General features: G+C 42.3%; 1 protein-coding gene across 2 annotated transcripts in view; it reads left to right on the top strand.

The window, feature by feature from the left end:
• LOC139450414 (coiled-coil domain-containing protein 158-like) overlaps positions 1–26,904 on the top strand; it is a 40,929-nt gene extending 14,025 nt beyond the window's left edge. Inside the window, exons 8-24 of one of the 2 annotated variants that reach the window (XM_071232106.1) lie at positions 136–212; positions 1,704–1,736; positions 4,138–4,248; positions 5,009–5,123; positions 7,261–7,380; positions 8,353–8,550; positions 9,236–10,034; positions 10,719–10,784; positions 11,949–12,061; positions 14,653–14,811; positions 16,372–16,464; positions 18,477–18,707; positions 19,403–19,566; positions 20,562–20,683; positions 21,294–21,467; positions 24,067–24,174; positions 24,665–26,904. In XM_071232106.1, coding sequence (XP_071088207.1) covers positions 136–212; positions 1,704–1,736; positions 4,138–4,248; positions 5,009–5,123; positions 7,261–7,380; positions 8,353–8,550; positions 9,236–10,034; positions 10,719–10,784; positions 11,949–12,061; positions 14,653–14,811; positions 16,372–16,464; positions 18,477–18,707; positions 19,403–19,566; positions 20,562–20,683; positions 21,294–21,467; positions 24,067–24,174; positions 24,665–24,750 — 2,769 coding nt within the window. In that variant the 3' untranslated portion in view covers positions 24,751–26,904. Of the gene's footprint in view, positions 1–135; positions 213–1,703; positions 1,737–4,137; positions 4,249–5,008; positions 5,124–7,260; positions 7,384–8,352; positions 8,551–9,235; positions 10,035–10,718; positions 10,785–11,948; positions 12,062–14,652; positions 14,812–16,371; positions 16,465–18,476; positions 18,708–19,402; positions 19,567–20,561; positions 20,684–21,293; positions 21,468–24,066; positions 24,175–24,664 lie in introns of both variants that reach the window. The other variant, XM_071232105.1, reaches the window with a different exon arrangement.
• The last annotated feature ends 534 nt before the right edge of the window (positions 26,905–27,438 follow it).

Genomic DNA, 27,438 nt, shown 5'->3' with positions numbered 1-27,438 from the left:
TGTGTTACACCCTGGGTAACTGTTGTATATCCGTGTAATGCAGGGGATGTGTTACACCCTGGTTGACTGTTGTATATCCGTGTTATGCAGGGGATGTGTTACACCCTGGTTAACTGTTGTATATCTGTGTTGCAGCTCCAGCAGGACCTGGACAGAGCTCAGTCAGTGTCTTCCCAGAAAGTACAAACTCTTGCCAAAGACTATCATGAGAAGTAAGTGTCCATGTATAAAGTAATGTATAACTGTCACCTTATCCTGACTCATACAAACTGTTTATCTCTTCTTATTCCTGAAAGGTAGTGGGAACTTCCTCTAATGTGTTCCCGGATAACAGAAAACATCTTATCCAAATGCACCCGTCACACGCATGTGCACTGGAACGACATGACCAACCCGTCTGATACAGCACAGGAGGTTTCTACTACCTTAGGAAATAAGAGGAGATAAGTAATTAGTGTGAGTCAGGATAAGTATGCATGATTCCTTTCCTCCAAAAAATAAAAGACCGCCTCCGGGGTCTGGCGGTAGAGCGTATGCCTAGAGCGTGGAAGGTTGGGGTCGATCCCCGGCCTCATGCCAAAAGATGTTCGAAGATGGTACTTTGTGTTTCCATGCCAGGTGCTCGGCATTAAGGGGCTTAAACAAGGCTGGTTGGCTAAGTCAGTGTACTGAGTTGGGTATTCATGTTAAACTGCTGTATCTCAGTGGGCTAGCACTATAAATCGGCATCAGTATGGACTAGTACAAGCAGCCACACATGTGCACCCTCCCGTGCATGCACGTCGCTATGTAAGTGTAATATTCTTGATTGTTAAACTCCATTTCACCAAACCACATTTTACCAATGATCATACATAAACTACCACATGGGTTATCTGGGCTCAATCTCATTAATATCAGATCTTAGCCCTCGTTACTGCCAAACAAAGATGGTAGGCATCCATCCCATTACAGGTCACGACAGTCAACATTTGCCAATCAGAAAACAGTATTTTTTAGCGTGAAGGCATTAGTATGGCACACAAACTGGTGACTTCCAATCACGGCTACTCTTTGAATGTCTATAGATGGCCGTGCATGTATGGTAGAACTTCACACTTAGTGGCAATGGAAAGTCTCTTCCGTTTGGAAGATTGGTGTCACAGAAGCAAGAGATAGATGATGTCTTAGGTAATCAGTTGCAAACCCTGTAAATGTTGTTCAGAATATCCTGTGTTAACCATTTCAAGGTTGCATGTTTAGAAAACACATTCGGACTGTTTAGCAACGCTCTGATTGGTCAGATGAAAGGTCTGTAATGGGAGACCTCAGATCTCAGTTCTGTGATAGAATAGGTTCCTAGCAACCCACGGTGGCCTTCAGAGGTGACTAAATGGATGGTCACCCTCGATGACTGGGTTGATGGCATATCGTCATTCCCCAATCGTGTGCATCGTTGCTCTCAATAACAATCACAATGTCTAGTCCAGATTTGATATATTAGTTATTACATGCGCCACCTAACAGCTGGAATATTGCTGAGTGCAGCATTAAATGACAATCAACATCAAATCCTATATAAGGTGATAAAGAACATTGTATCAAAATTAAAAGATATTCTTTTACACCAGATCCATAACATGTCAGGTTTGAATCGGGTGCTGGTCTTGATGTTCGAAACTACACAAATCACAAATGCATGTTTATTTTTTCATTTTTGTCAGCTTGCAAAGAGAATCAGAAGATGCTTTAAAAAGGTAACTAAGTATTGCCATGTTTAGGTCATTTTGAACTGTTCCCTTGTTTTTTTCGAGTGAGGAGCAGGGTTTTATGTGACGACCAAAGGATGCACAGTAATAGTCATTGTACCTGTTGCTCATCAAGGGCAGTTATGGGTGTCTGTCATTTCATCCATCAGTCACGACCACTGTCCACATTATTATTGATTCATTCTAAAGTAATTATCAAAACGTACAGTACACTACAGCATTTCATTACTTTACAGGACCCTCACATTGCCTGCAAGAACTCTAAAAATTAAGCATTGGGGTCCCCACTTTTGTAAGTCAAGGTAAAATCCTGGAGGATTGATATCCTTGTGATATCACTCCGCTATGAAGGTCCTCTTACGTCTGTGATATCACTCCGCCATGTATGTCCTCTTACGTCTGTTATATCCCTCCACTATGTAGGTCCTGTTACGTCTGATATCCCTCCGCCATGTAGGTCTAATTACGTCTGTGATATCCCTCCGCCATGTAGGTCCTCTTACGTCTGTGATATCCCTCCGCCATGTAGATCCTCTTACGTCTATGATATCCCTCCGCCATGTAGGTCCTCTTATGTCGGTGATATTCCTCCGCCATGTAGATCCTCTTACGTCTATGATATCCCTCTGCCATGTAGGTCCTCTTATGTCTGTGATATTCCTCCGCCATGTAGGTCCTCTTATGTCTGTGATATCCCTCTGCCATGTAGGTCCTCTTATGTCTGTGATATTCCTCCGCCATGTAGGTCCTCTTACATCTGTGATATCCCTCCGCCATGTAGATCCTCTTACGTCTATGATATCCCTCTGCCATGTAGGTCCTCTTATGTCTGTGATATTCCTCCGCCATGTAGGTCCTCTTATGTCTGTGATATCCCTCCGCCATGTAGGTCCTCTTACATCTGTAATATCCCTCCGCCATGTAGGTCCCCTTATGTCTGTGATATCCCTCTGCCATGTAGATCCTCTTACGTCTATGATATCCCTCTGCCATGTAGGTCCTCTTATGTCTGTGATATTCCTCCGCCATGTAGGTCCTCTTATGTCTGTGATATCCCTCCGCCATGTAAATCCTCTTACGTCTGTGATATCCCTCCTCCATGAAGGTCCTCTTACGTCGGTGATATCCCTCCTCCATGAAGGTCTTCTTACGTCTGTGATATCCCTCTGCCATGTAGGTCCTCTTCATTTTGATATGCTTTTGTGATAATTCTTGAGGGAGTTAAGTAGCTTCGGCTTGAGCCTTTCATGATCCATGTTTGATGTTAGTCACCAGGGCTAAATGGACAGGAAGTACAGAATAACTACATCAGTATTCAGGGCTCCACAAAAAGGTTGTATCGGCATGTACAGATAAAAATATGCACAATATGGTGGGGGATTATTTAGAAAACGTATCAGATATACAGGGACTAACATTCATAGATTAAAGTATTTCCGGAAACATTTATACTGATTTCAATTAGCACATTTTCTTGAACATAGTGTGCACATTTTCCAAAACTAAACAGCTGTGTAAAGGGGATGTGTATTATACTCGCCATAATGAGTTTTGATGTTTTTTCCCCAACGCAAAGATATTAGCGTCAGCATGTAACCCTGGAAATACCATGTCAACAAATCCGTACTGAAGCGCGCAAGTTAGTTTTGTACTTACACTGTCTGGTTCCAAAAGTGTTCATTGTTTGTCTGGACTTATGTTTGTAACCTATTTTAATAATATTTTGAAAAATTTCATTCAATATTGATTATATTAATTTTGGGGAAATCATATGTGAAGGGATTGGTATATCTCACAACTCACAGTGATTTACAGCAACCAGGGTCAGATAACCGTTCTCGACGCCTTGAAACAAACTTTAGTTGACAGAGAATGGATACATATATCATAAATGCCAGTACTTTGACTCGTTAGAAGTAATATTTGTTGTAGTTTGACTGTTTTATGTCAACATAGAGTTTTTGCGAGCATGGGAGCCTCAACGGTGACTGGTTATATTGTTCCATACATAATAGCGATCAGCTGTACAACAGTTAGTACTACGCTTATGGTTATTGCTATTTCAAATATATAGTAAAACTGCAACTAAAGTAACACGATATTGGAATATATTATTCCTGATAAATGATAGTTTCAGGTACAGTGCTTCCAATCATTGCATCAAGATTATTCAAGTTATATTATTGGGTAATTTGTAACCAAATCAGCAGTAGATTGTGAGAAAACGTGTACAGCTGATTATATGGTGCCCTGAGTATTTAAACAATGTCAGTCAAACCCAAGTGAACAAAGGATTGCAAATCCTGTGATATTGTGACTTCAGTGTACAGTACCAGACCTCAACAGAGATAGTTGCCATTTTAACCATACATATGCTGTTTTCTGTCAGAGTGGCCCAGATGACATCGGAGCATGAGCTGCAGCTTGAGGCTGCCAATGAGAGAGCCACCAACGCCCGCAAGCAGGCCGCGTCCCTGCAGAACCAGCTCCAGGTCCTTCAGTGAGTCTTGTCAGTCTTCTCTGAGACCTATGTAAAGTATGTTTGTGTCTGATGACAAGATGTTTGTTTCTGATGTCAAGAGGATTGTGTCTGATGGTGACATGTTTGTGTCTGATGGCAAGATGTTTATGCCTGATGACAAGATATTTGTGTCTGATAGCAAGATGTTTGTGTCTGATGGTGAAATGTTTGTGTCTGATGGCAAGATGTTTTTGTCTGATGGTGAGATGTTTATGTCTGATGGCAAGATGTTTGTGCCTGATGGTGAAATGTTTGTGTCTGATGTTTGTGTGTGATGGCAAGATGATTATGTCTGATGGCGAAATGTTTGTGTCTGATGGTGAAGTGTTAGTGGCTGATAGCGAAATGTTTGTGTCTGAAGATGAAACCTATGTTTGTGTCTGATAGCGAGATGTTTGTGTCTGATGGTGAGAAGTTTTTCTCTGAAGGTGAGATGTTTGTGTCTGATGGTGAGATGTTTTTCTGATGGTGAGATGTTTGTGTCTGATGGTGAGATGTTTATGTCTGATGGCAAGATGTTTGTGTCTGATGGCGAGATGTTTATGTCTGATGGTGAGATATAAGCGTCAGATATCTAGAGGACTTCTTCAAGTGGCATTTAGAAACTGGTAAGGTGAACAAAGGAGACAGCTCTATGGATATGCAACACTTTATTACAATGAGTGCAAAGTTTCAGAGTAGATACAGACACTGTTATGAAGCAAGTGATGAGATGGCTGGATGTTTGTGTGTCCTTCAGGAGCCAGTATGACCAACAGATGAAGCTGAAGGACGACCTCATCACGGACCTCGAGACCAAGGTACAGCGGCTGAAGGAGGACCAGTCTGATGACCGGAGCAAGTGGCAGGAGAGGGTAAGTGTCCACAGCAACTGCATAATGTACTCCTGTTTCTTCCAAACATGCAGATTTCATGGTGTTGTTCCACATCTTCTCAAAACAAACATCCTCCACTTCTCAGGCTCAGCAGAGACCATATAATAGATCGTGACGAATTTAAACATATTTATTTCAATACCACAAATAGAACAAACATTAGTCTGAACGCATGCGAAAATTAAGTGTTGTGGTGTAATTATTTCGGGAAAAGTCAGATTTAGTGTCATTTCCGCAGTCAAAATCAGACATAACGCGACTGCCACAGATTTAATAATACCACTAAGCCACCTTTTGACATATCTGCTTTGCACACAACTTGGTAACCAAGGACTTTTATTGATATCTAGTGGCCGTTATTGAAAGTCAAAATACGCACTTTTCCCGAATTTACATGTTCGCCATTTTGCTCACACGAACAACAACAAAGCGTGACCATTTCATCGAATACAATAACAACGATATGCTTTAGCGCATCAACAAATCTCAGTCGTAATGTTGACAATGTTAAGAAATACGTGAGCATAAAAATATATTTTGAAATCTTACCTTTGTATGGTAAAAAAGGCGACTACGATGACTGCAGTGAACACACGTTTTCGCTCGCTTCCGGACAGGCTGCGCAGTACAAACTGTAGCGCTGATGGTTTCGCGCATTGGCTAGAGGGCCGTCCCTCTATTATATGGTCTCTGGGCTCAGTAAACTGTGTGCGAAGTCGTTTATGGTTTAAAGGAAGTCACTCTGAGCAATACTTGAGGAGATCATAAATTTGTACTGAATAGATTTGTCTTACAGCTGTTTGTAGTTTTGATGAAAGTCAGCTGTGAAGTAAGTGATTATTATTATTTGTTTATGTTGATGCTGTTGAAACTATAGCATTGTACATGGTATAGCTTGTGGACCAAGTTGCTGGTGTTTTATCCATAATGAGAATTACTGTGTTAATATGTGTTTACATATTTAGTGCTTAGACCTGTGTTTATTGTCATCAGTGCTAGGTATCCACTGAACCAAGGCATGATAAACTGACCCTTTGTCCCAGAATTTCAGTACTGTATTTTTAAAGGAATTCCACATTAGGCAGAATTTACTTTATGATAAGTTAACATTGTCTAAGTGGGACCATGCACTTGGTCCAGTATTGAGTCTGATGTAGACAGTTTCCAATGTTTCAGTTTAACCATCTCTGGTCAAGTAAACATTGATTTAAGAATTGACCTCAATATATTTTTGCATTTATGGAGGTAGATAAGTAAGAAATGTCCTCACCGTTGTTATGTTGTTACCTCCATAAACGCAAATATATATTCAGGTCAATTCTTATCAATCGATAAGTTAACAATACTTACTTCTCTCTTTAATCAATTTCACATAAAACCACTGTAGACAGCAATAGGAAATCAGTGATACCATTCAGAACAGACCCATGAAGATCCGGAGTAGAATAGATCTTCAGCAACCCATGCTTGCCGTAAAAAGCGACTGTATGACCAACAGGATTTGTTAGTTGATGCATATCATCGTATCCCAATCCCGATCGATGGTCGTGATGTCAATCACTGGATTGTCTGGTCCAGACTTGATTATTTATGGACCGCCATCATACAGCTGGAATATCGCAGGGTTAAGCAACAAACAAACAAACAAACATACCAACAATTCAGTACAATATTCATTGATGCAACACAATCCACTCCCACACTATTATCAGGAAACAGAAGTCCACTGGTGGGCATGACTTTATTTCTTTTTGGTTTCTTGAAGTGTAAGCTGCTTGGTTAGCTTATCAAATGACATGGAATCACATGCAAGTTGTTTAGTTCAAATTAGTCAATGATGTACTTTCAAACAAATAGTTTTAATTGATTATTCCTCAAATCAGCAACAGTGCAAGGGTACTCAGAAGCAGAAGGAGTTTTAGTTCAGGCAGAACAGTTTAAATTTTGAAAGAATTGTGTCAGGATCACATTTTATGATGTTTATAGTACTCTTAACATGACAACATACTAGGAATAAAAATAGGTATAATAGTAGGTATTTCAGTTGATACGTGTGTACAGTTTAAACCAAGACACAGGATCAGACATGTAACCATGGTAACCTGTGTGTTGGCAGAGAGACGCCCTGGAGCACAGCCTGGACAAAGTGCAGAGAGACCTCAGTGTGACGAGAGCTGACCGAGAGGAGTCCGTCAGGAAGTGTGGTGCCTTGGAAACGCATATACACGACTTCCAGGTAGTGAGTTATTCCTAGACTATCTTATGCAGGTGTATCAAGGTTGAGAGGGTAGCATTTTAGAACCAAGGGATTCCCTGACCAGGACCGCTGAACTTTGATGCTTAATGCGACTACTGACTTCTAACTGGAATGACCCAATGCTGAAAGGTGAGGTGAGGTGAAATGGGCTTAACATCGTGTCCGAGACTGATGCCGATTTACAGTGCTAGCTCACTGAGATACCATGCCGCAGTGTAACTTGAATACCCCTCTCAGACACAGTATACTAACTCTGAGCCGACCAGTCCTTTTTTTAACCCCTTAATGTCAAGTGCTAGACAGGGTAACAACAAGTACCATCTTTTAACATCTTTTGGTATGACACGGCCGGGGATCGAACTCCGAACCTTCTGCTCTCTGGGCAGACACTCTACTACTAGACCACAGAGGCAAATAGATATTATGATGATTTCTATCAAACTTTTTAATGTTAATGATATTTTTTAAAACAAGTAATGTGTGGATTGGGGATGGTTATGAAGAAGTGCAGCTATATGTATATATATTTATTAGAAGTGTGTGGTGGAAGGGCTGTGTGTTCAGGCTGGAGACGGAGCGTGTGTGTGTGTGCGTGTGCGTGTGCGTGTGCGTGTATATATGTATTTATAAGAAGTGTGGTGGCAGGGCTGTGTGTGGAGGCTGGATACGATGCGTGCGTGCGTGCGTGCCGTGCGTCCGTGCGTGCGTGCGTGCGTGCGTGCGTGTCTATATACCTGCCGGGACACACTTCTTATAATATATATATATATATATATTATAAGAAGTGTAAGAAGTCTTGACACACTTCTTATAATATATATATATATATATTATAAGAAGTGTGTCCCGGCAGGGGTGTGTGTCGAGCTGGAGACGGAGCGTGTGTGTGTTTGTGTGTGTGTGTGTGCATATATATATATATAAGTATTTATAAGAAGTGTGTGGTGGCAGGGATGTGTGTCGAGGCTGGAGGCAGAGCTGGAGACGGAGCGCGTCCGCATCAAGAAGCAGCTGGAGCGTGAGGAGGAGCTGAGGAGCAAGCTGCTACTGACGGAGAACTCGCTGACTGGCAGGCAGCAGGACGTGGACAGGCTGGAGAAGATGCTGGACGTGGTCAAGCAGGAGTGTTCCACACAGCTGCAGGACCGGGTGAGATCTGCTTACATCTGGCTCAGGGCCAGAACATCCCTTCTTGGCATAGTGCCAACTAAACTGCGGATCAGATGATTGTGTTACATGAATGTGGCATGTACTTCAGAAAATACCTTACTGCTCTAAAGTAAGATACCCGTGAAGATACCTACTTAATCTAAGGGGATTGTAGATGGTTTGTAAGCCAGTTGCCTGTGTAGCATGACACACTTAATCCAAGACTTACTCCACTCAAAATGGTGGCAGGGGACATATTGTACCCATGTGGGTCTTGGGTGCGACATGCAAGTTTTGACCTATAGGCTACCTTACTGTCCCCACAAGTCTTAAAACATTGGTCACTTAGTAAAATTAAGTATAAAAACAATTAATACCAAGATGGTGGTATTCCTACAGATACAATATATTGATACAATTAAGTGACCAGTGTTATGAGACTTACCCCATGAAGATCAGGATTAGGGTTCGTCTTCAAGTACTTCTGCTTGTCATAGGAGGCGAATAACAGGATCCAGGCGCCTTGACTTGGTTGATGTATATCATCGTGTGTCAATCACTGGATTGTTTGGCCCATACTCAATTATTTACAGACTGCAGTCATACAGCTGAGGTCTTGTGGCTTTTAACATCACACAAGCAAAATAATTCTGACCTGGATGTTCTTTTTGTGACAATCCTCAAGGTATCGACTGCGGAGAAGACTGAACGAGAACGCAGCAATGACCACATCCGGAGCCTGATGGCCCAGCTGACCAGTCAGACAGAGAAGTGCAGCAAGGTCACCGTGGAACTAGAGGTGGCCAAGTCCGAGATGGCCAACTTCAAGGAGCAGGTGAAGGATCTCACCGAGAAACTAGAGTCTGCTCGCATCCAGCTCGAGGCTGCCATGAGTGAAAAGAGGCATCTGTCGGAACTAGTCAGTGATAGGAAGGGAGATGTGGAGCGAGTGTCAAAAGAAAAAGACTACTATTTCAGCCTCCTTGAACAGAAGAATGAGGAGCTTTCACAGCTGAAGGCTACCAAAGAAAAACTTTTAATGCAGGTGGATGAGAAGGAGAGAAATGTTTTGGCTCTGAAGCAGCAGTCAGACAACATATCTCAGCTTGTGGAAGCCAATTCTAAAACCAGTGAAAATATTCGTGAGGAGAAAGAGAGGATTATATATTTGTTAAATGAAAAGTCGGCGGCAGTCGATGAATTGAGGACGGGGCAGGACAGCTTGGGGAAGAAATTGCGGTTGAGGGAAAAACGTGTTCGAGATTTGGAGGAGGAGAGGATGAGGCTGACGGAGGACATGGCTCTCAAGGTGCAGGAGATGGACATTATGCATCAGGAGAAGGACAACCTGTTCAAGGAGCTGAAGGACAGCCGACTGGAGGTTGCCAATATAACTCAGACTAAAGACATGATTAAGAAGGAGCTGTCGAAACTGAGGTCAAGTTATGAGAAGGAAATAAGTAAACTGCAATCCAAGTTGAAAGGTATTGAATGTGTTATAGATGCTTAGTATTGTGTTGACGATCTTTTCAGCCTTAGCAATGTATTTATTTAAGACGAGCCCAAAAGACTATTTGGAAAGTGTATTTCACGAGCCCAGGTTGTAGCTAGTCCTGCTTGCATGAGACGGCAACGTTTACTTTATTATAATTACAGTTTGGTTAAGTTCCAATTTGAAGCCAAACTGAGGCATTGAGTAATGGGTCGGGAGTATATCCTCAAGTGCTGGTAGTCAATGTGGACAACCATTGTTGGATTTTCACTTGTGCTCAGCACAGTTTAGTAATCTTGGGCCAGTGGACTAGCATGAATTTTGAAGGCTGTGTCTATTATGCGGATGTAGCAAGTTCCCCACTGTGTAGGAAAATCTCAACTCATGGCAGGTGGGTAGAATTTCTATTAGGTAATGTTTGTCAAAACACTTGTGCTAGTATTAGAAATATAAAACAATGCCAAGCTGCCATCAGGACCCATAGACTAAGCTCTTCAGGGCTTGAAGTTCAGGCCCTTGTTTGAAAAATTAAAGTATATTGTGGCAAAAAGGTCAAGACATAAATTTACTGCAGGCCATGAGGCCACATACAAACTTGAAACTACAGGCCCAGCACAAGACCATTTGTTGGTGACTACCAGTATAAAGAGTATGAACTGTCACATGTAACTTGTAGGTGCAGAACATGATGTGAAGTTAGCCCAGAAGACTCTGAGAAGCAAGGACTCGGTCGACAATAAAGGTGGGTGGAGCTGATACTGATATTCTCATAATAATCATAATACCAATCATACATGATAACTTGTACATCAATATATTGATTTGTGCATCAACACTTACATTGAAATGTCAAAATAGACATTTATTACGTCAAGTTAGCATGTGAAAGGGTTGTAGGGTTGAGGTGTATTTTCCAGAAACCAGGGAAATTGTTTTAGACGTGTGTGTGTGTCTGTAACCAAGGAAACATGTTGTAGAGGTGTGTGTTGATGTAACTAAGGAAACATGTTGTAGAGGTATGTGTTGCAGTAACCAAGGAAACATGTTGTAGAGGTATGTGTCTGTAACCAAGGAAACGTGTTGTAGAGCTATGTGTTGCTGTAAGAAAGGAAACATGTTGTAGAGGTATGTGTTCCTGTAACTAAGGAAACATGTTGTAGAGGTATGTGTTGCAGTAACCAAGGAAACATGTTGTAGAGGTATGTGTCTGTAACCAAGGAAACATGTTGTAGAGCTATGTGTTGCTGTAAGAAAGGAAACATGTTGTAGAGGTATGTGTTCCTGTAACTAAGGAAACGTGTTGTAGAGGTATGTGTTCCTGTAACTAAGGAAACATGTTGTAGAGCTATGTGTTGCTGTAACAAAGGAAACATGTTGATGTGTATACTGCTGTAACCAGGATAACTGGTGTTGTAATGGTGTGTATTGCTGTAACCATGGTAACTGGTGTGTTGTCGAGGTTAATGTTGCTGTTACAATGATCACTGGTGGTGTAAAGTCTGAGTTCTATTCCCCAGCTGTGAGGTATGTGTTGCTGTTACAATGATCACTGGTGGTGTAAAGTCTGAGTTCTATTCCCCAGCTGTGAGGTATGTGTTGCTGTTACAATGATCACTGGTGGTGTACAGTCTGAGTTCTATTCCCCAGCTGTGAGGTATGTGTTGCTGTTACAAGGATCGCTGGTGGTGTAAAGTCTGAGTTATATTCCCAGCTGTGAGGCATGTGTTGCTGTTACAATGATCACTGGTGATGTAAAGTCTGAGTTCTATTCCCCAGCTGTGAGGTATGTGTTGCTGTTACAATGATCACTGGTGGTGTACAGTCTGAGTTCTATTCCCCAGCTGTGAGGTATGTGTTGCTGTTACAAGGATCGCTGGTGGTGTAAAGTCTGAGTTATATTCCCCAGCTGTGAGGTATGCCGACAAGATGCAGAAGGAGATCACCAACAAGCGAGGTGAACTGGATTCATTATTGTCAAAAGTCAGGAAGTTTGAAGACAAGCTGGAAACATTAGCTAAGGTAATTATTTCTGTAACCTAGTTGTCAGTTGAACACTATGTACTAGACTTGAGTTCCCTCTAACTGTTTTCCAGGGCACTGTTTTACAAAGCAATTATGGTGTATCCAGACCATGTACTGTAGTGTCTGTACCTGAAATGTGTATCCAGACCCTGTTTAGTGTGTATCGTCTGTGTGCCTGTAGGGTACATCCAGACCATGTAGTGTATGCATGTGCCTCTAGGGTGTATCCAGACCATGTAGTGTATGCATGTGCCTCTAGGGTGTATCCAGACCATGTAGTGTATGCATGTGCCTCTAGGGTGTATCCAGACCATGTAGTGTATGCATGTGCCTCTAGGGTGTATCCAGACCATGTAGTGTCTGTGTGCCTCTAGGATGTAGCCAGACCCTGTTTAGTGTGTAGTGTCTGTGTGCCTCTAGGGTGTATCCAGACCATGTAGTGTGTGTACCTGTAACACGTATCCAGACCAAGTTTAGTGTGTAGTGTCTGTGTGCCTCTAGGGTGTATCCAGACCATGTAGTGTATGCATGTGCCTCTAGGGTGTATCCAGACCATGTAGTGTCTGTGTGCCTCTAGGGTGTAGCCAGACCCTGTTTAGTGTGTAGTGTCTGTGTGCCTCTAGGGTGTATCCAGACCATGTAGTGTGTGTACCTGTAACACGTATCCAGACCAAGTTTAGTGTGTAGTGTCTGTGTGCCTCAAGGGTGTATCCAGACCATGTAGTGTGTGTACCTGTAACACGTATCCAGTCCCTGTTAAGTGTGTAGTGTATGCATGTGCCGGCTTCTAAGGTGTATCCAGCCCCTGAAGTGTGTGTACCTGTGTCAGGTGTATCCCATGTAGAGTCTGTGTACACGGTGTTTCCCGTGTGTACCTATGTCAGGTGTTTCCCGTGTGTACCTGTGTCAGGTGTATCCCGTGTGTACCTGTGTCAGGTGTATCGCGTGTGTACCTGTGTCAGGTGTATCCCGTGTGTACCTGTGTCAGGTGTGTACCTGTGTCAGGTGTATCCCGTGTGTACCTGTGTCAGGTGTATCCTGTGTGTACCTGTGTCAGGTGTATCCAATGTGTAGCTGTGTCAGGTGTATCGATTGTGTACCTGTGTCAGGTGTATCCTGTGTGTACCTGTGTCAGGTGTATCCTATGTGTACCTGTGTCAGGTGTATCCCATGTGTACCTGTGTCAGGTGTATCCCATGTGTACCTGTGTCAGGTGTATCGCGTGTGTACCTGTGTCAGGTGTATCAATTGTGTACCTGTGTCAGGTGTATCCTGTGTGTACCTGTGTCAGGTGTATCCCGTGTGTACCTGTGTCACGTGTATCGATTGTGTACCTGTGTCAGGTGTCCCCCATGTGTACCTGTGTCAGGTGTATCCCGTGTGTACCTGTGTCAGGTGTATCCTGTGTGTACCTGTGTCAGGTGTATCCCATGTGTACCTGTGTCAGGTGTTTCGATTGTGTACCTGTGTCAGGTGTATCCCATGTGTACCTGTGTCAGGTGTATCCCATGTGTACCTGTGTCAGGTGTATCCTGTGGGTACCTGTGTCAGGTGTATCGATTGTGTACCTGTGTCAGGTGTATCGATTGTGTACCTGTGTCAGGTGTCCCCCATGTGTACCTGTGTCAGGTGTATCCCGTGTGTACCTGTGTCAGGTGTATCCCATGTGTACCTGTGTCAGGTGTATCCCATGTGTACCTGTGTCAGGTGTATCCTGTGTGTACCTGTGTCAGGTGTATCCCGTGTGTACCTGTGTCAGGTGTATCCTGTGTGTACCTGTGTCAGGTGTATCCCATGTGTACCTGTGTCAGGTGTATCCCATGTGTACCTGTGTCAGGTGTATCCCGTGTGTACCTGTGTCATGTGTATCCCGTGTGTACCTGTGTCAGGTGTATCCCGTGTGTACCTGTGTCAGGTGTATCGCGTGTGTACCTGTGTCAGGTGTATCCCGTGTGTACCTGTGTCAGGTGTATCACGTGTGTACCTGTGTCAGGTGTATCCTATGTGTACCTGTGTCAGGTGTATCCCATGTGTACCTGTGTCAGGTGTATCCCATGTGTACCTGTGTCAGGTGTATCGATTGTGTACCTGTGTCAGGTGTATCCTGTGGGTACCTGTGTCAGGTGTATCCTGTGTGTACCTGTGTCAGGTGTATCCTATGTGTACCTGTGTCAGGTGTATCCCATGTGTACCTGTGTCAGGTGTATCCCGTGTGTACCTGTGTCAGGTGTATCGCGTGTGTACCTGTGTCAGGTGTATCAATTGTGTACCTGTGTCAGGTGTATTCCATGTGTACCTGTGTCAGGTGTATCCCATGTGTACCTGTGTCAGGTGTATCCCATGTGTACCTGTGTCACGTGTATCCCATGTGTGCCTGTGTCAGGTGTATCGCGTGTGTACCTGTGTCAGGTGTATCCCGTGTGTACCTGTGTCAGGTGTATCGATTGTGTACCTGTGTCAGGTGTATCCCGTGTGTACCTGTGTCAGGTGTATCACGTGTGTACCTGTGTCAGGTGTATCCCGTGTGTACCTGTGTCAGGTGTATCACGTGTGTACCTGTGTCAGGTGTATCCCGTGTATTTCTGCAGGAGAAGCTGCTGGTGGAGAAGGACAAGGACAGTCTGAAGAAGTCCCTCAGCAAGTCTCTGCTACACACCCAGGAGCTGACGGTGCAGCTGGAGACCAGTGCCGCCAAGAACCACGACCTCCGGGAGCGTCTGGGTCTCATGGAGGCTGAGCTGGAGAAGGTAGGGGTCTTCTCACAACTCCTGCATGTTACAAGCAGAGTTTGTTAGTTAAGGATAAAACATGACTCCAAGGTTGGGGTCGAAAATGTAAAACTGAGAGCAAAGGAAAAACCTTTCTTCAACTGTCCCCGGTGGCTCAGTAGGAAAATAGTGGGTTACAACACTTAACATATGTGAGGTTGCAGGATCAATTCCTGTCATCCATAATCAAAAAGTTTCAGTTCTGGTCTTCGATTTCTGAACATTGGATGTTTGAAACACTAAATCCAAATTTCATATCCGTCCTTGCTCTTCTGGTCTTACTTCTACAAAGTAAAACCTCATACCAGGTCTAACTTCTAAAAAGTAAAACCTCATACCAGGTCAAACTTCTACAAAGTAAAACCTCATACCAGGTGTAACTTCTACAAAATAAAACCTCATACCAGGTCAAACGTCTAAAACGTAAAGCCTCACACCAGGTCTAACTTCTAAAAACTAAAACCTCATACCAGGTCTAACTTCTACAAAGTAAAATCTCATACCAGGTCAAACTTCTAAATAGTAAAACCTCATACCAGGTCAAACTTCTGAAAAGTTTAACCTCACAGTCAAACTTCTAAAAAGTAAAACCTCACACCAGGTCAAACTTCTAAAAAGTAAAACCTCATACCAGGTCAAACTTCTAAAAAGTAAAACCCCATACCAGGTCAAACTTTTAAGAAGTAAAACCTCACACCAGGTCAAGCTTCTTAAAAGTAAAACCTCATACCAGGTCAAACTTCTAAAAAGTAAAACCTCATACCAGGTCAAACTTCTAAACCTCGTGCCTGGGATGAAGTCTTACTAGGAAAAAGCAAAATCTCCAAAGATGCTATTACGAGATTTGGCAAAAGTGGCAGCAGGTTTATGAGTGTATGTCTTCACCAAACCCCAATACGTTGTAAGAAACAGATAATTTGGCGAACCTTTATCTGTTTTTATCTGGTCATGAGCATCTATTAAAACTCTTGACTGTCTTCACATGGAGCTACTATAATCAATCTGCTCGTGGAATATCTATTCATGTACATGACACCTTGTGTGACAACAGACCAATGACTAATTACCATGACAACAGACCAATAACTCATTACCATGACAACAGACCAATATCTAATTACTATGACATCATGTACGACACCAGACCAATAACTAATTACCATGACAACAGACCAATAACTAATTACCATGACATCATGTACAACAGACCAATAACTAATTACCATGACAACAGATCAATAACTCATTACCATGACAACAGACCAATAACTAATTACCATGACAACAGACCAATAACTCATTACCATGACAACAGACCAATAACTCATTACCATGACATCATGTACGACAACAGACCAATAACTAATTACCATGACAACTGACCAATAACTCATTACCATGACAACAGACCTATAGCTAATTACCATGACATAATGTATGACAACAGACCATCAACTAATTATCATGACAACAGACCAATAACTAATTACCATGACAACAGACCAATAACTAAACTCATACCTCCATGTGTGACTTCAGTCTGGTCTGAAGACAGCGACAGCACAGGCCAAGATGGAGCAGTTTGAACAAGACATAGCCCGACTCAAGCTCAACCACCAGCTGGACCTCAAGGTCAGACAGCTACTGTGGGAAACAATCTTGTTCGGTCATCCTATATTTTTATATGTCAAGCTTGTGTTACTTTTTTCCTCCCGTTTTGGAAATAACAAATCCAAAACCATCAAAAGGCACCAGCTCACCACTAGACTGAACTGTATAGCAAGTTGCATCAAGAAATATTCAACAGTTTTTAAGCTTTTAGCATGTCCGTATGTCTGTCTGTCTGCAGAACTCCTATACCGTTGAATATTTCTTGTTGAAACTTGCTACACAAATGATGCAGGTGTATAGATGTAAGTCTAGTGGTGGAAGGGTGCCTTTGATTTGGGATTTTTTTTTTAGGGGGTTATTGATAACATGTTGGACTTGTACTGAAAACAAAGTGAAGTTCCCGAGAGCAGAACTCCAAAACCATTGAATATTTCCAGATGAAACTTGCCATACAGATAGGTCAAGTGGGGAACTGGTGCCTTTTGATGATTTAGGATATTGAAAAATACTGATCAGCATTACTTTTTTTTTCACTGAACTGAAGGTGTCCAATGTCAATGAACCCAAAGTGGAGTGAATGTAGTCCAACTCCATTTCTGAATTGCACCAGGAAGGGAGGATATGTCATCTTGTTAATTTTGTTCAATCTTCTAAGTGGTCTAGATAAGCTGTGTATCTGCATGAGGTCAGGCATTTGTATCAGAATCACTTCAAACTGTCTGGTCATTATGGATGCCAAATAGATTTGACCCAGAGAGTTAGAATATATCTGATATCCACTGAAAACACCGTGAGAATGATAACATGTGATGAGTAAATGCACAATGTCTCCACTAAAGGATTCACTGTGTATTTTTTTTGGTTCATTGAGGTATGAATCGAAAAACCGGTGTGCGCCCTGTTTGAATCCGCTTAGAAGGCGGCTGTTTCAAATGACATGGTCAGTTACCGCCAGATTCGAACAAATGGGAAAACACAGTTGGAAAAATGCTAGTTAGAAATGAAACCCGAAGACATGAGGCGAGCGGGGAAAAAATCAGGCGAACAAGCCTGCACGTTTGCTGTTTCATTCTTTCTAGGCCTTTGGTTTCAAAGGGTAGTTTGAACAATGAATATGTCGCTAAATGTCCTGTGCATGACAATACTTGGAGCAGAAAGGGAATTCCCTGCACTGTAATATGGGGATTCCCCAACATTCCGCAGTAATGAAAGTAGTGGGAAATGGGAAATGAATGCAATAACACGTGACCAATTCAGCTAATCAGAATGCAGGAATTTTCAATGAACACAACGAAAATTTGATTAAAGTGTCTTGGTCCCAACAGCACAGAAAATATGTCATCATCAACAAACCGTCTCACGGTAGTTTTTGTGTTATATATATGTCATGCGTAAAGGAACATCCCAATCCAGGGATTACACAAGGCAACTAACCAATTCCCGGGTACCGTGACCATACTTGTGTAATCCGCAGATTAGGCACACATCATTGTGTAATCCCACAGAAAGAGCAACGACTTACATTAATGAACAGAAATCTTTCAATGTAAAAGTTTAGGGCATTTGTTTACATGATGACGTAAAGTAAGTCTAGCTATCTAACGATTGCGTAATCTGCGGATTGGGCAATTCCTTTAATTACATGCGATTTGTATACATGTAGATGTAGCTTTGTATGATATGTGTATTATGATTGAAGAAGAATCTTGCTGTGAGCATCCCGGGCTTGAGCAAGTCCCCAGCTATATCTGCTGGCTCTAAGAGGATCAAATGGATTGGGTGGTCACGCTCGGCGACCTGCTTGATGGAGTGTCAATGTGCCCAGACGGCATGGGTCATTGCACTCAGTATTGTTTTGCTGTCTGTGGCTTAGGATTGTCCTTTTCTTTCACACATAGGGTTGTTAAGGCAATCAGACCTCAACTGGTACAAAAAATAATAATTTAGGAATCTGATTTTGTACCTTTGACATGGTCTATCTATTATAGAATGTTTTCTATCACAGAATGTGATGATGTTTTGATGTGTTACAGGAGGCAGAGCAGGTAATGAGTGGAAAGACCCCCTATTCTGGCATACCACCCACAGGTCAACCCAGCAGAACCAATAGCCCTGTGTCCCGGCAGGGTAGGGAGTCTGGGGGGTTCACCTACCCCAACAAGCCACGGAGCAGCACCACTCCTGTACCCCGGCAGGGTAGGGAGTCCGGGGGGTTCACCTACCCCAACAAGCCACGGAGCAGTGTTCCACCACAGGAACACAAGGTGGGGTGTGGGCAGCACATCACATACAGTGTACTAAGTTAGGTTAACCTGATGTGCCTCCCTTGGCCAGTCCATCGCTTTCAGATTGTTAACTCTTCATCTTCAGCTACTACTTTGTGTGATCACCCCATCACGAAATCAGTGTACTTTCAAACTGTGTTCTCAGCTCAAGTCATATCATGATTCCAGTAGGGCATCTAACATGTCTAATGGTTATCATCCAAGTTTGCTATTCTGGACCAATGATTCAGTTAGTTTTCACAAGCTGCGATTTCAGCCACTAATCTGAACCAAAGTCAAATTTTTTGTTTGACCTGTTACTCTCACCTATTAACAGGCCATATATTAACACTAAATCCACTCCCCCTGGGCAGGACAGGTTAGAATAGGTCCCCATGCTGGTCATAAAAGGCGACTAAATGGATCAGGTGATCAGGCTCGGTGATTTGGTTGATGGTGTATCTTTGTACCCCGACAGTGTGGATCGTTGATCACAATGTCAATCACTGGAATGTTTGGTCCAGACTCAATTATTTACAGTGCTCAACCTTGGTCTCAATTTTCATGCCTGGGACCTGAAAAATGTTTTCCTGAGGATTCACCAGGACTCAATAGTCCCAAGTAAGTCGCTGGTTGAAGAGATACATATATTAATATTTTTATATGACTCAGTTATGATTGTGTATGACAACCAGAATCCCCAGGAACCAAGGGAGAACTATGCAGTCGTCGGCCAGGAGCTGAAGGATCTGCTAACGGAGATGAGGTCACTGATTGCCGGGCAAAGGGAGGTGACTCACAAGTCCAACCTGCGTCCTTCAGTGTACCATTCCTCACCTGTACCAGCCAGAGATAGAAGGTACATCAGTCATCTGTTTCCTTTCTTAACCTTACATACAGCATTCTTCCTTACATCACCCTCTGAGACTCGTGAAGATCTGGGGTAGAATAGGTCTTCAGCGGCCCATGCTTGTCGTAAGAGACAACTAACAGGAACGGGTGGTCAGGCTCACTGACTTTGTTGATGCATGTCATCGTATCCCAAATGCGTAGATTAATGCTCGTGATGTCAATCACTGGATTGTCTGGTCCAGACTGGATTATTTACAATCCGCCGTCATATAGCTAAAATATTGCTGAGTGTGGTGTTAAACAACAAACAAACAAACAAACAAAAACCCCTATGGAGATTTCAGGTTTGAAGAGGTCTTAAGTGACAACGTCTTGGATGGGGTGGTCAGTTTCAGTGACTTGATAGTTTGGTGACTTGATTAGTTACAGGCTGCCTTCACATTTTGCTGTGTACATCTTGCATTTATACATGCAGTGATCAACAGCAACTTCCTCCACGTACCGCTGCCCATTCTAAGTCAGGTTCCTGGCTGTCACTGGTGCCATGTGTGTAACACAGATATTGCAGGACATTCTGTATGTCCTCATGTCCGACATCTTTGTTGCATTCCAAAGTAAACCAGCAACTAGTCAACAAACCAGTGACTGAAATAACTGCCTGCCCGCTGCCCGTGGCTGGAAACATTTCTGTCGGGCTGCATGAAGTTTTCCTCCACCTGCCCGACTGTCTGGCAGATAATCTTATGTAACTCATGTGCTCAGTTTTAATATAATTCGTGGTATATTTTAAAGTTGGCATTATTTCATTTTAATCAAGGCCTGATTTGACTCTTGGTTTTTGCGATTTTTCAATATTTATAATGCCTGAATGTGGGCAGGTAACTTCGAAGATGTGCAGGCAACATATATGGGTCACCTGCCCTACTCTCTTGTTGGGTTTTAAGTTATTTCAAACACTGCAACAAACAGTCCTTAGTTACATCTTGCGTCATCTTCTTCCAGGTCTAAGGACTCTGGGTCATCTCCAGACCTGGACTCCCTGTCTGACTCCGAGATCGAACCAACCTGGCTGAGGGCAAGGGCAAGGTCACATATAGACTTTTCAGGTGTATCATCTGTGAGAGGTAGGGTGATGACAGTCACTTAGCATGCAGAGTTCACAGTATTGATTTGATTAGCAGTTCTGTGTTGACTATTGTTTGGTCCTGATAATATTCCCTGGCAGTTGCAGACTCTTCAGACTCCATTCCACAAAGTGGAATTAGTGCTATGACTATCAACATAAACATTATCAAATAATACAACAGCTAAAAACGGACCCTGAGTCAGATAAAGCACGGCTAAACGCTGATCCATTGAACTAAAATGGAATTTTTATCTCAAAACTATCCACCCGCAAGGCATAAACGACAAGACCTAATCCTCAAGATGAAAAATTGTAGTGCAAAGAATACAGTAGTGCAAAGAATATTGTAATATTGGTCCTTGTGTTTAATTTCATGCTTCATTTCATAAAATCATTGTTAATTTTACAATTGACATATTTCAAGGAAACAGAAAACTTGATCCCTGGGGCTCTCCATCTATATATTATTGGGAAATCAACTAAATTTGACATGAATAATCTTTTTCACTGCTTCAAATTCGGGGATATTCTATTGTATCTGCACAGACGTCTCCTCAGCTCACACTAGAAGGACCCATTGTTTCAACTGCTATGTACACTCATTCCAGAAGTCAACTCCGCCCCACAAACTCCTCAGCGTCGTCATCGCAGAAGTTGCTCCGCAGATCTCAGCAGTTCTCGGAGTAAACCTCGACAAGACAAACGGTATGAGTCCAGCCCTATGTCTGTGGCCAGCTCCCCGGGGCGGTCAGCGTACTCCGGATCTCCCTACAGGAGCAGAGGTAAGTCACAGTGACCCTGGTCAGTCTCTTAACAATGCCATGGATCAACACTTCACACATCTGTACTTACTCTGAAGCTCTCGACAAGCATATAGGCGAGCACGTCTGTACTAACCCTGAAGCTCTCGACAAGCATATAGGCGAGCACGTCTGTACTAACCCTGAAGCTCTCAACAAGCATATAGGTGAGGATGGTTGACAAGCATATAGGTCACCCGTGAAGATCAGGGGTAGAATAGGCCTTCAGCAACCCATGTTTGCAGTTCGTCTTGACTGGGTGCTGCCATTTTGTTTGAAACAAATGCAAGTGATATGAGAGGTGGAATCTGATTGGTCAGTAGGAGAGACATAGAAGGGACATAACTTGTAATAGACACTGTTGGCGCTACGTTTGGGCCTGGAATTTCCAACCTAGTTCGGCAAGGCTGGAAACTTGACTTTTACAGTCAGTTAACTCCCTTTCCTTGGGAAGATGTTCAAATACTCCTAGTCATCACTGTGTCTACATGTGTTTCTCTGTAGACTGAAACTTCACGGAGTATCATTTGGAAGGATCCATTCCGGCCTGTAAACTCAATGAGTTTAGGAAGAATCTGCAACTGTTGAAGGCAACACGTTTGTTAATGAGTTACCTCCCTTACACTGATTCTGCCTCATCTCCCAGGTGTGATCAGCAGTAGAAACTGACTCATCTACAATCTTTGACATGTTCAAAGTGTTAGAAAAATGACCTAAAAACCTCTGTCAGTGTGTGTACACTTCTAACTCTTTGTTTGGTGTTGTGATTAGTCCAGAAGATGTTGAAAAGTGTTGAAAAGTATGATGCCTAATATTCATTGATATGAACACAAACATTTCATAACAATTTCTAAAAGCTTTGCTCATCTCTTACATTACACCGACACTGAAAATGTCCTCATCATATATCAGTCTTTCAGTAAGTTCTAACTACTTGTCCACTGGATACTTGAACATGATCAGATCAGACGATTTGGGTGTAGCCATTTAAGAACTTGTCAGTATGGTATTTTAGAGTGCTTCAGTCAATTTGATGGATGAAAGTGACACATGACACAAGGACATTTTCATTATTGTATTAACTTTTGATAAGACATTCTACTATTGCGTTAGAAATTGGCACTCGTCCTGTAGTCCTTGCCAAACTGCCCAATAGTTAAGGTATCATAAGGACTAGTAGACATTTGCCATTTTAAGGGTTTTGCTATATGTTATCATTATGAGGACTAGTGGACTAAAACTGTTAGTTCCCACCTCTGCTTCCGTATACTCACCATGTTGAATGAACACTTTAGAACATTTTGGATGACATTCAGTCATGTCCTAGAAATGACCTCTGATCACGTTGATGGGTGTACTTTAAGTCAGTGATCCCGCTAACATCACCTCACTGTCTACCTCTTCCTGCTCACCAGATGGCGCTGTCTCCTCCTGCACCTGTCCTCCATCCTTCCCCGGGGATGCAATGCCTCTACTTACCTCACTCTGTACCCCGCCCCGCTCACTCCACCCTTCTCCGACACACCCTGCCACTCACCTCGTTGTCTCACCTGTAGACAGCACACCTGTGTCACCCTCATCTAACCCAGATAGAGACATGGACATCCACAGCTTTGATCCAGGTACATCGTGGCTGCTTTGTGGTATAATCTTAATTGCTGGTATCCATGGTAACATTTGTTGTTTCGGAATACAAAGCAATTATTCATACGTTCTACTTTTGATGTATTTATTTTCCCTGGCATATAATGCGGGGGAGAAAAGGTCGACACCTCGTCTTTCTGTCCTTCTGTCTGTCTTTTCATCCAAACCTGGTACATGTATTCACCAAAGGCTGAATTGCTGACTTTTGCTATTTAGGAATTTTTCAAAATTTAATATTACCCTGTTTCAATGGAAAGAATTTTAGACTTATCTGCAACGCAGGTAGGTGTTGTTTCCAGAGCAGAACTAACGAACTTTTCGACATTGTTCATCCAAACTTGTACATGTATTAACCAAGGGCTGAAGTTGTGCCTTTTGCATCTTACGATGACTTCTGATGACTCTTGTTTTCTTCAAGTGAAATTGTATTTTCTGCCTTCTTGAATTGCTTGTGTGACAAAATAAAAAAATGTTCATTCTTGAATCCCTAAATTTATCACCATAGTCATACAAATAAAAAATATGACATATATATTTTGTCAGTTGCCTGCCTGTATGTGATGTTTGTAGGTAGGTGCTTGAGTGTTGTCCCTTCTGTCCTCTGTAACACAGTGTGGTCCAGAGATGACATCAACAGTCAGGTTCACTCACTCACTCACACATGGACAAATGTTCACTTCTTGTGAATCCCCCTCTTTCTCTTGTGATCTTCACAACCAAGTGGTCTTTGGAATGATTTTGTTTATGAAATAGTTCTAACAAGCTTTTCATTTACCATGGTTCTATTCTATCTTTAAGTGGGATTATTAATATCATGAATCTAATGATATTAATGTCAAGTACAAATAAAACCAACAAGCTGATTCCATTGATGTCATGTAAATACTAGTATATTTTATCATGGTGTGGTATGTGTACGACTTGCTTCTGTGTGCAGCGTCCATGTCCTCCCTTACCCCCGACACACAGGTGCTGTGTAAGAGACTGGAGGAGAAGATTGAGAACCTCACCAAGATGGGAGGCAACCTACAGCGTGAGAACAGAGGTAGGTCTCCCACGATCAAGCCACCATGTTCATTATACAAGGGGGATAACTCTAAATTCCACTCACTGTCGCTGACCACAACATCTGGCCACGACAGCGCTTGATATTTATTACTAGTAGTTCAATTATTTCCTGCCACTGGTAATTACTACAAATATATTTACAACAGTTTCTACCACCACTCGGATTACTTACATATAACAGTGTACACTGAAGGGGCCAACTGGTCAGGGGCAAACCCAGGCTAGTTTCTTTAATAAATGTCCCTGTCTTCAGTCCTGCTATACGTGTGATGGAATGTAGGAAAACTGCAGATCTCTTGCAAATTCTTATTTCATGTCATTTGAAATCAACTTACGGAAGCCTTTTATAAAGGGACATTTTTTTGTTTGTTATGTCGTTGGTACTGATGCACATGAATCTCTCTCGGAGAACAGTGACACATTCTACAAACATATGGTTATAAATTTTTCTTATTTTCCTGCTCCAGAAATGGCCAACTTGATGACAATGCATGGGAGGGAGATAGATTCAGTGCGGGAACATGAGCGCAAGCTGCGGAAGAGTCCCAGATAGTCTCTCTGTCTTCCAGATCCGTCCGCCACCAAACATGTCTGTGATACCCTGTACAGAGAAGCTGAGGATCACCCTGTCCTCGGCATCTTATCATCATTGTATTTAGTATGACTGTATTTTTATCCATATTGTATCAGAACTTTTTTGAAGATGATACCTTTCACATGCGATTTCAATCCTTGCTGTGATAATTCCGTGAGGACATGCTCCAGTCATTGATACATGTAATACATCTTCCAGTGTCATTGTTCAGAGGTGTACAAGTCTTATGTGTGAAAAGTATATTGTTAATATTATAATGAATATACTGTTGAATGACAGACCCCATATGTTTGAAGACATAGCAAAAATTCCTGAAAGACTTTCCCAGAGACGGTAATTAATTTTCAAATTGAAAATTGTGTGGTTCCTGAAAAGTTTAGTAAAATGGACATGTGAAGGTTGTCTATGAGAACAGCCAGCAGGGAAGAGATCAATGCTGTTACATTGTCTCTTCTGTACATCAGATGAATGAAAGGTACTTTGTAATACAGAATAGTGTTGCACAGCCATACACAGGAATTGAAATTAACAGAAGTCTGCTGGTACAAGACTTGGACAATTCTGGAAGGACTAGTGACATGTCCTTGTGGATGACCACTTTTACCATTATTTAGACGGCAACGTTTAGGAGATCCTTTTTGCAGACTTGTGACACTATAAACCAACTGTAACCCTGAAACACACAGGACAGGACAGGCACCAGGAAGGAACTCAGTAGGCAGTGCTGGGTGTAATTTCAGTCTTTTCTAAAGTTCATGAACTCCTTTATTCCAAAGGGCACTGAACTCAACCCAGAAATCAACAATGCTTATAACAGTAAACGGAACTCCATATCTATCAACAACTATTGCGAAATGTTTTAAAGGTTTTAAAAGTATTGAAAGTCCGATCATGTTACCACAGCAGTACATTACTGAAAGGCCAATATGATATCTAATTGCCTGTGGAGACAAGATAACCTGCACCAAGAGGATGGATTTCCTTGTCATGTGATCACCACTGATGTAGTCATCACTGTACACACGTCACATGGCCTGTATCGGCGGTACTTGTGTGTCTCAATATGGCCAGTGACAGTCATCACTGTACACATGTCACATGGCCTGTATCAGCGGTACTTGTGTGTCTCAATATGGCCAGTGACAGTCATCACTGTACACACATCACATGGCCTGTATCAGCGGTAATGTGTGTCTCAATATGGCCAGTGACAGTCATCACTGTACACACATCACATGGCCTGTATCAGCGGTAATGTGTGTCTCAATATGGCCAGTGACAGTCATCATCAGTAGCAGAGATGGAATCTGCCTCAGGATAATGGTGTCACTTTGGGAAGGTGCTCCTTGCTTACCTATAAACCTCAGACGACCAAGTGATCGATGATATGTAATGGTCGATTGAAGATGTCTGGTCACTGATTCTGGAGAATTATGATATTATTATATGGTTTGTGAACCATTTCTTGACCCTATACTGAACTATGTCAGTAGACTTATCAGTGATATTCTACAAATAAAAGCTTTCTTTTGAGGAATAAATTGAAAATTTAAACATGTTAAAGCAGGTTCTAATCCTTCTATTTTCCATGTCAAGTTAGAAAAATCTGTAGTTGTCACTCATTTCAGACCTCCTTCTATAATCTGTCATGCCAGAAGTCCAAAACTTGCAAGTGAAAGAAAGGAAAAAGGCTTGATGTCAGCCATTTGAACAGAATTTTCATCCCAATTCCTCATAGGTTTGTTCAACTTCATTATTGACATTTTCAGTGGCCAAACATGGGCTTTATCCTACCTCGTCCTTCCACAGAGATATGTTTTGAAATGAAATGAACCCCAAGCAGAGATGCAGGATGAGTTAGTACATCCATGATGCACATGTGTGAACGTTGGTGTTTTGTTTGTGTGACACTGTGATACATTACCAGTAAACGTTAGACTGCAACCGTCGTGTCTGTGGGAATAGCTGGGGTCTGTCTGCCCTGAAGTCTGGTGAATGAAAGGATCAAGTGTTAGGAGGTATGCCAGTATGTACAGTCACCTTGGAAGCAGATCTTTTCTGACAATGAGTTCTGCAAGGACCCATTTTTTGTTTATGATCTTTACTCAGTGAGGGTATGACAGACAGATCTATGCCGGTTTCTTGCATCGTAGGATACAGGATGCCATATTTAAAAAAAAATTGAATGATGTTCCAAACGACATATTTCATTTTCCCGTGGCAAGTGAGTTAACTGACTATAAAAGTCCAGTTCCCACCCGTGCCGAACTAGGCTGGAATTCTGGTGTTACAGTTCGGCTGGACAAAGAGTCTATGCATAGTCCAATCAAAATTAGATTTCAGGTGCAGATTTCTGTCGACTTCAGTATTGGCAAAGCATGTGTACTGTCAACTGGGCGTTGAAAGATATTTTCCAGATCTTTTCATGTTTTTAATCAAAGTGCTCAAATGATTTGGTGCACTTCACAGGGTAAGACACGTTTCATTACAATACAGATCTTGATTATCGATCAGATCATATTGACAGGGCACAGATCATATTGACAGGGCACAGATCATATTGACAGGGCACAGATCATATTGACATATATACAAGTGATGTGAGAGGTGGAATCTGATTGGTTAATAGGAGGGACATTACGCATA

This window comes from Haliotis cracherodii, unplaced genomic scaffold (assembly GCF_022045235.1).
Source record: "Haliotis cracherodii isolate W230 unplaced genomic scaffold, xgHalCrac1.p SCAF_8, whole genome shotgun sequence".
Classification (NCBI taxonomy): Eukaryota; Metazoa; Mollusca; class Gastropoda; order Lepetellida; family Haliotidae; genus Haliotis; species Haliotis cracherodii.
The sequence above is the reverse complement of the archived record's forward strand: the minus strand, read 5'-3'. Positions and strand labels throughout refer to the sequence as shown.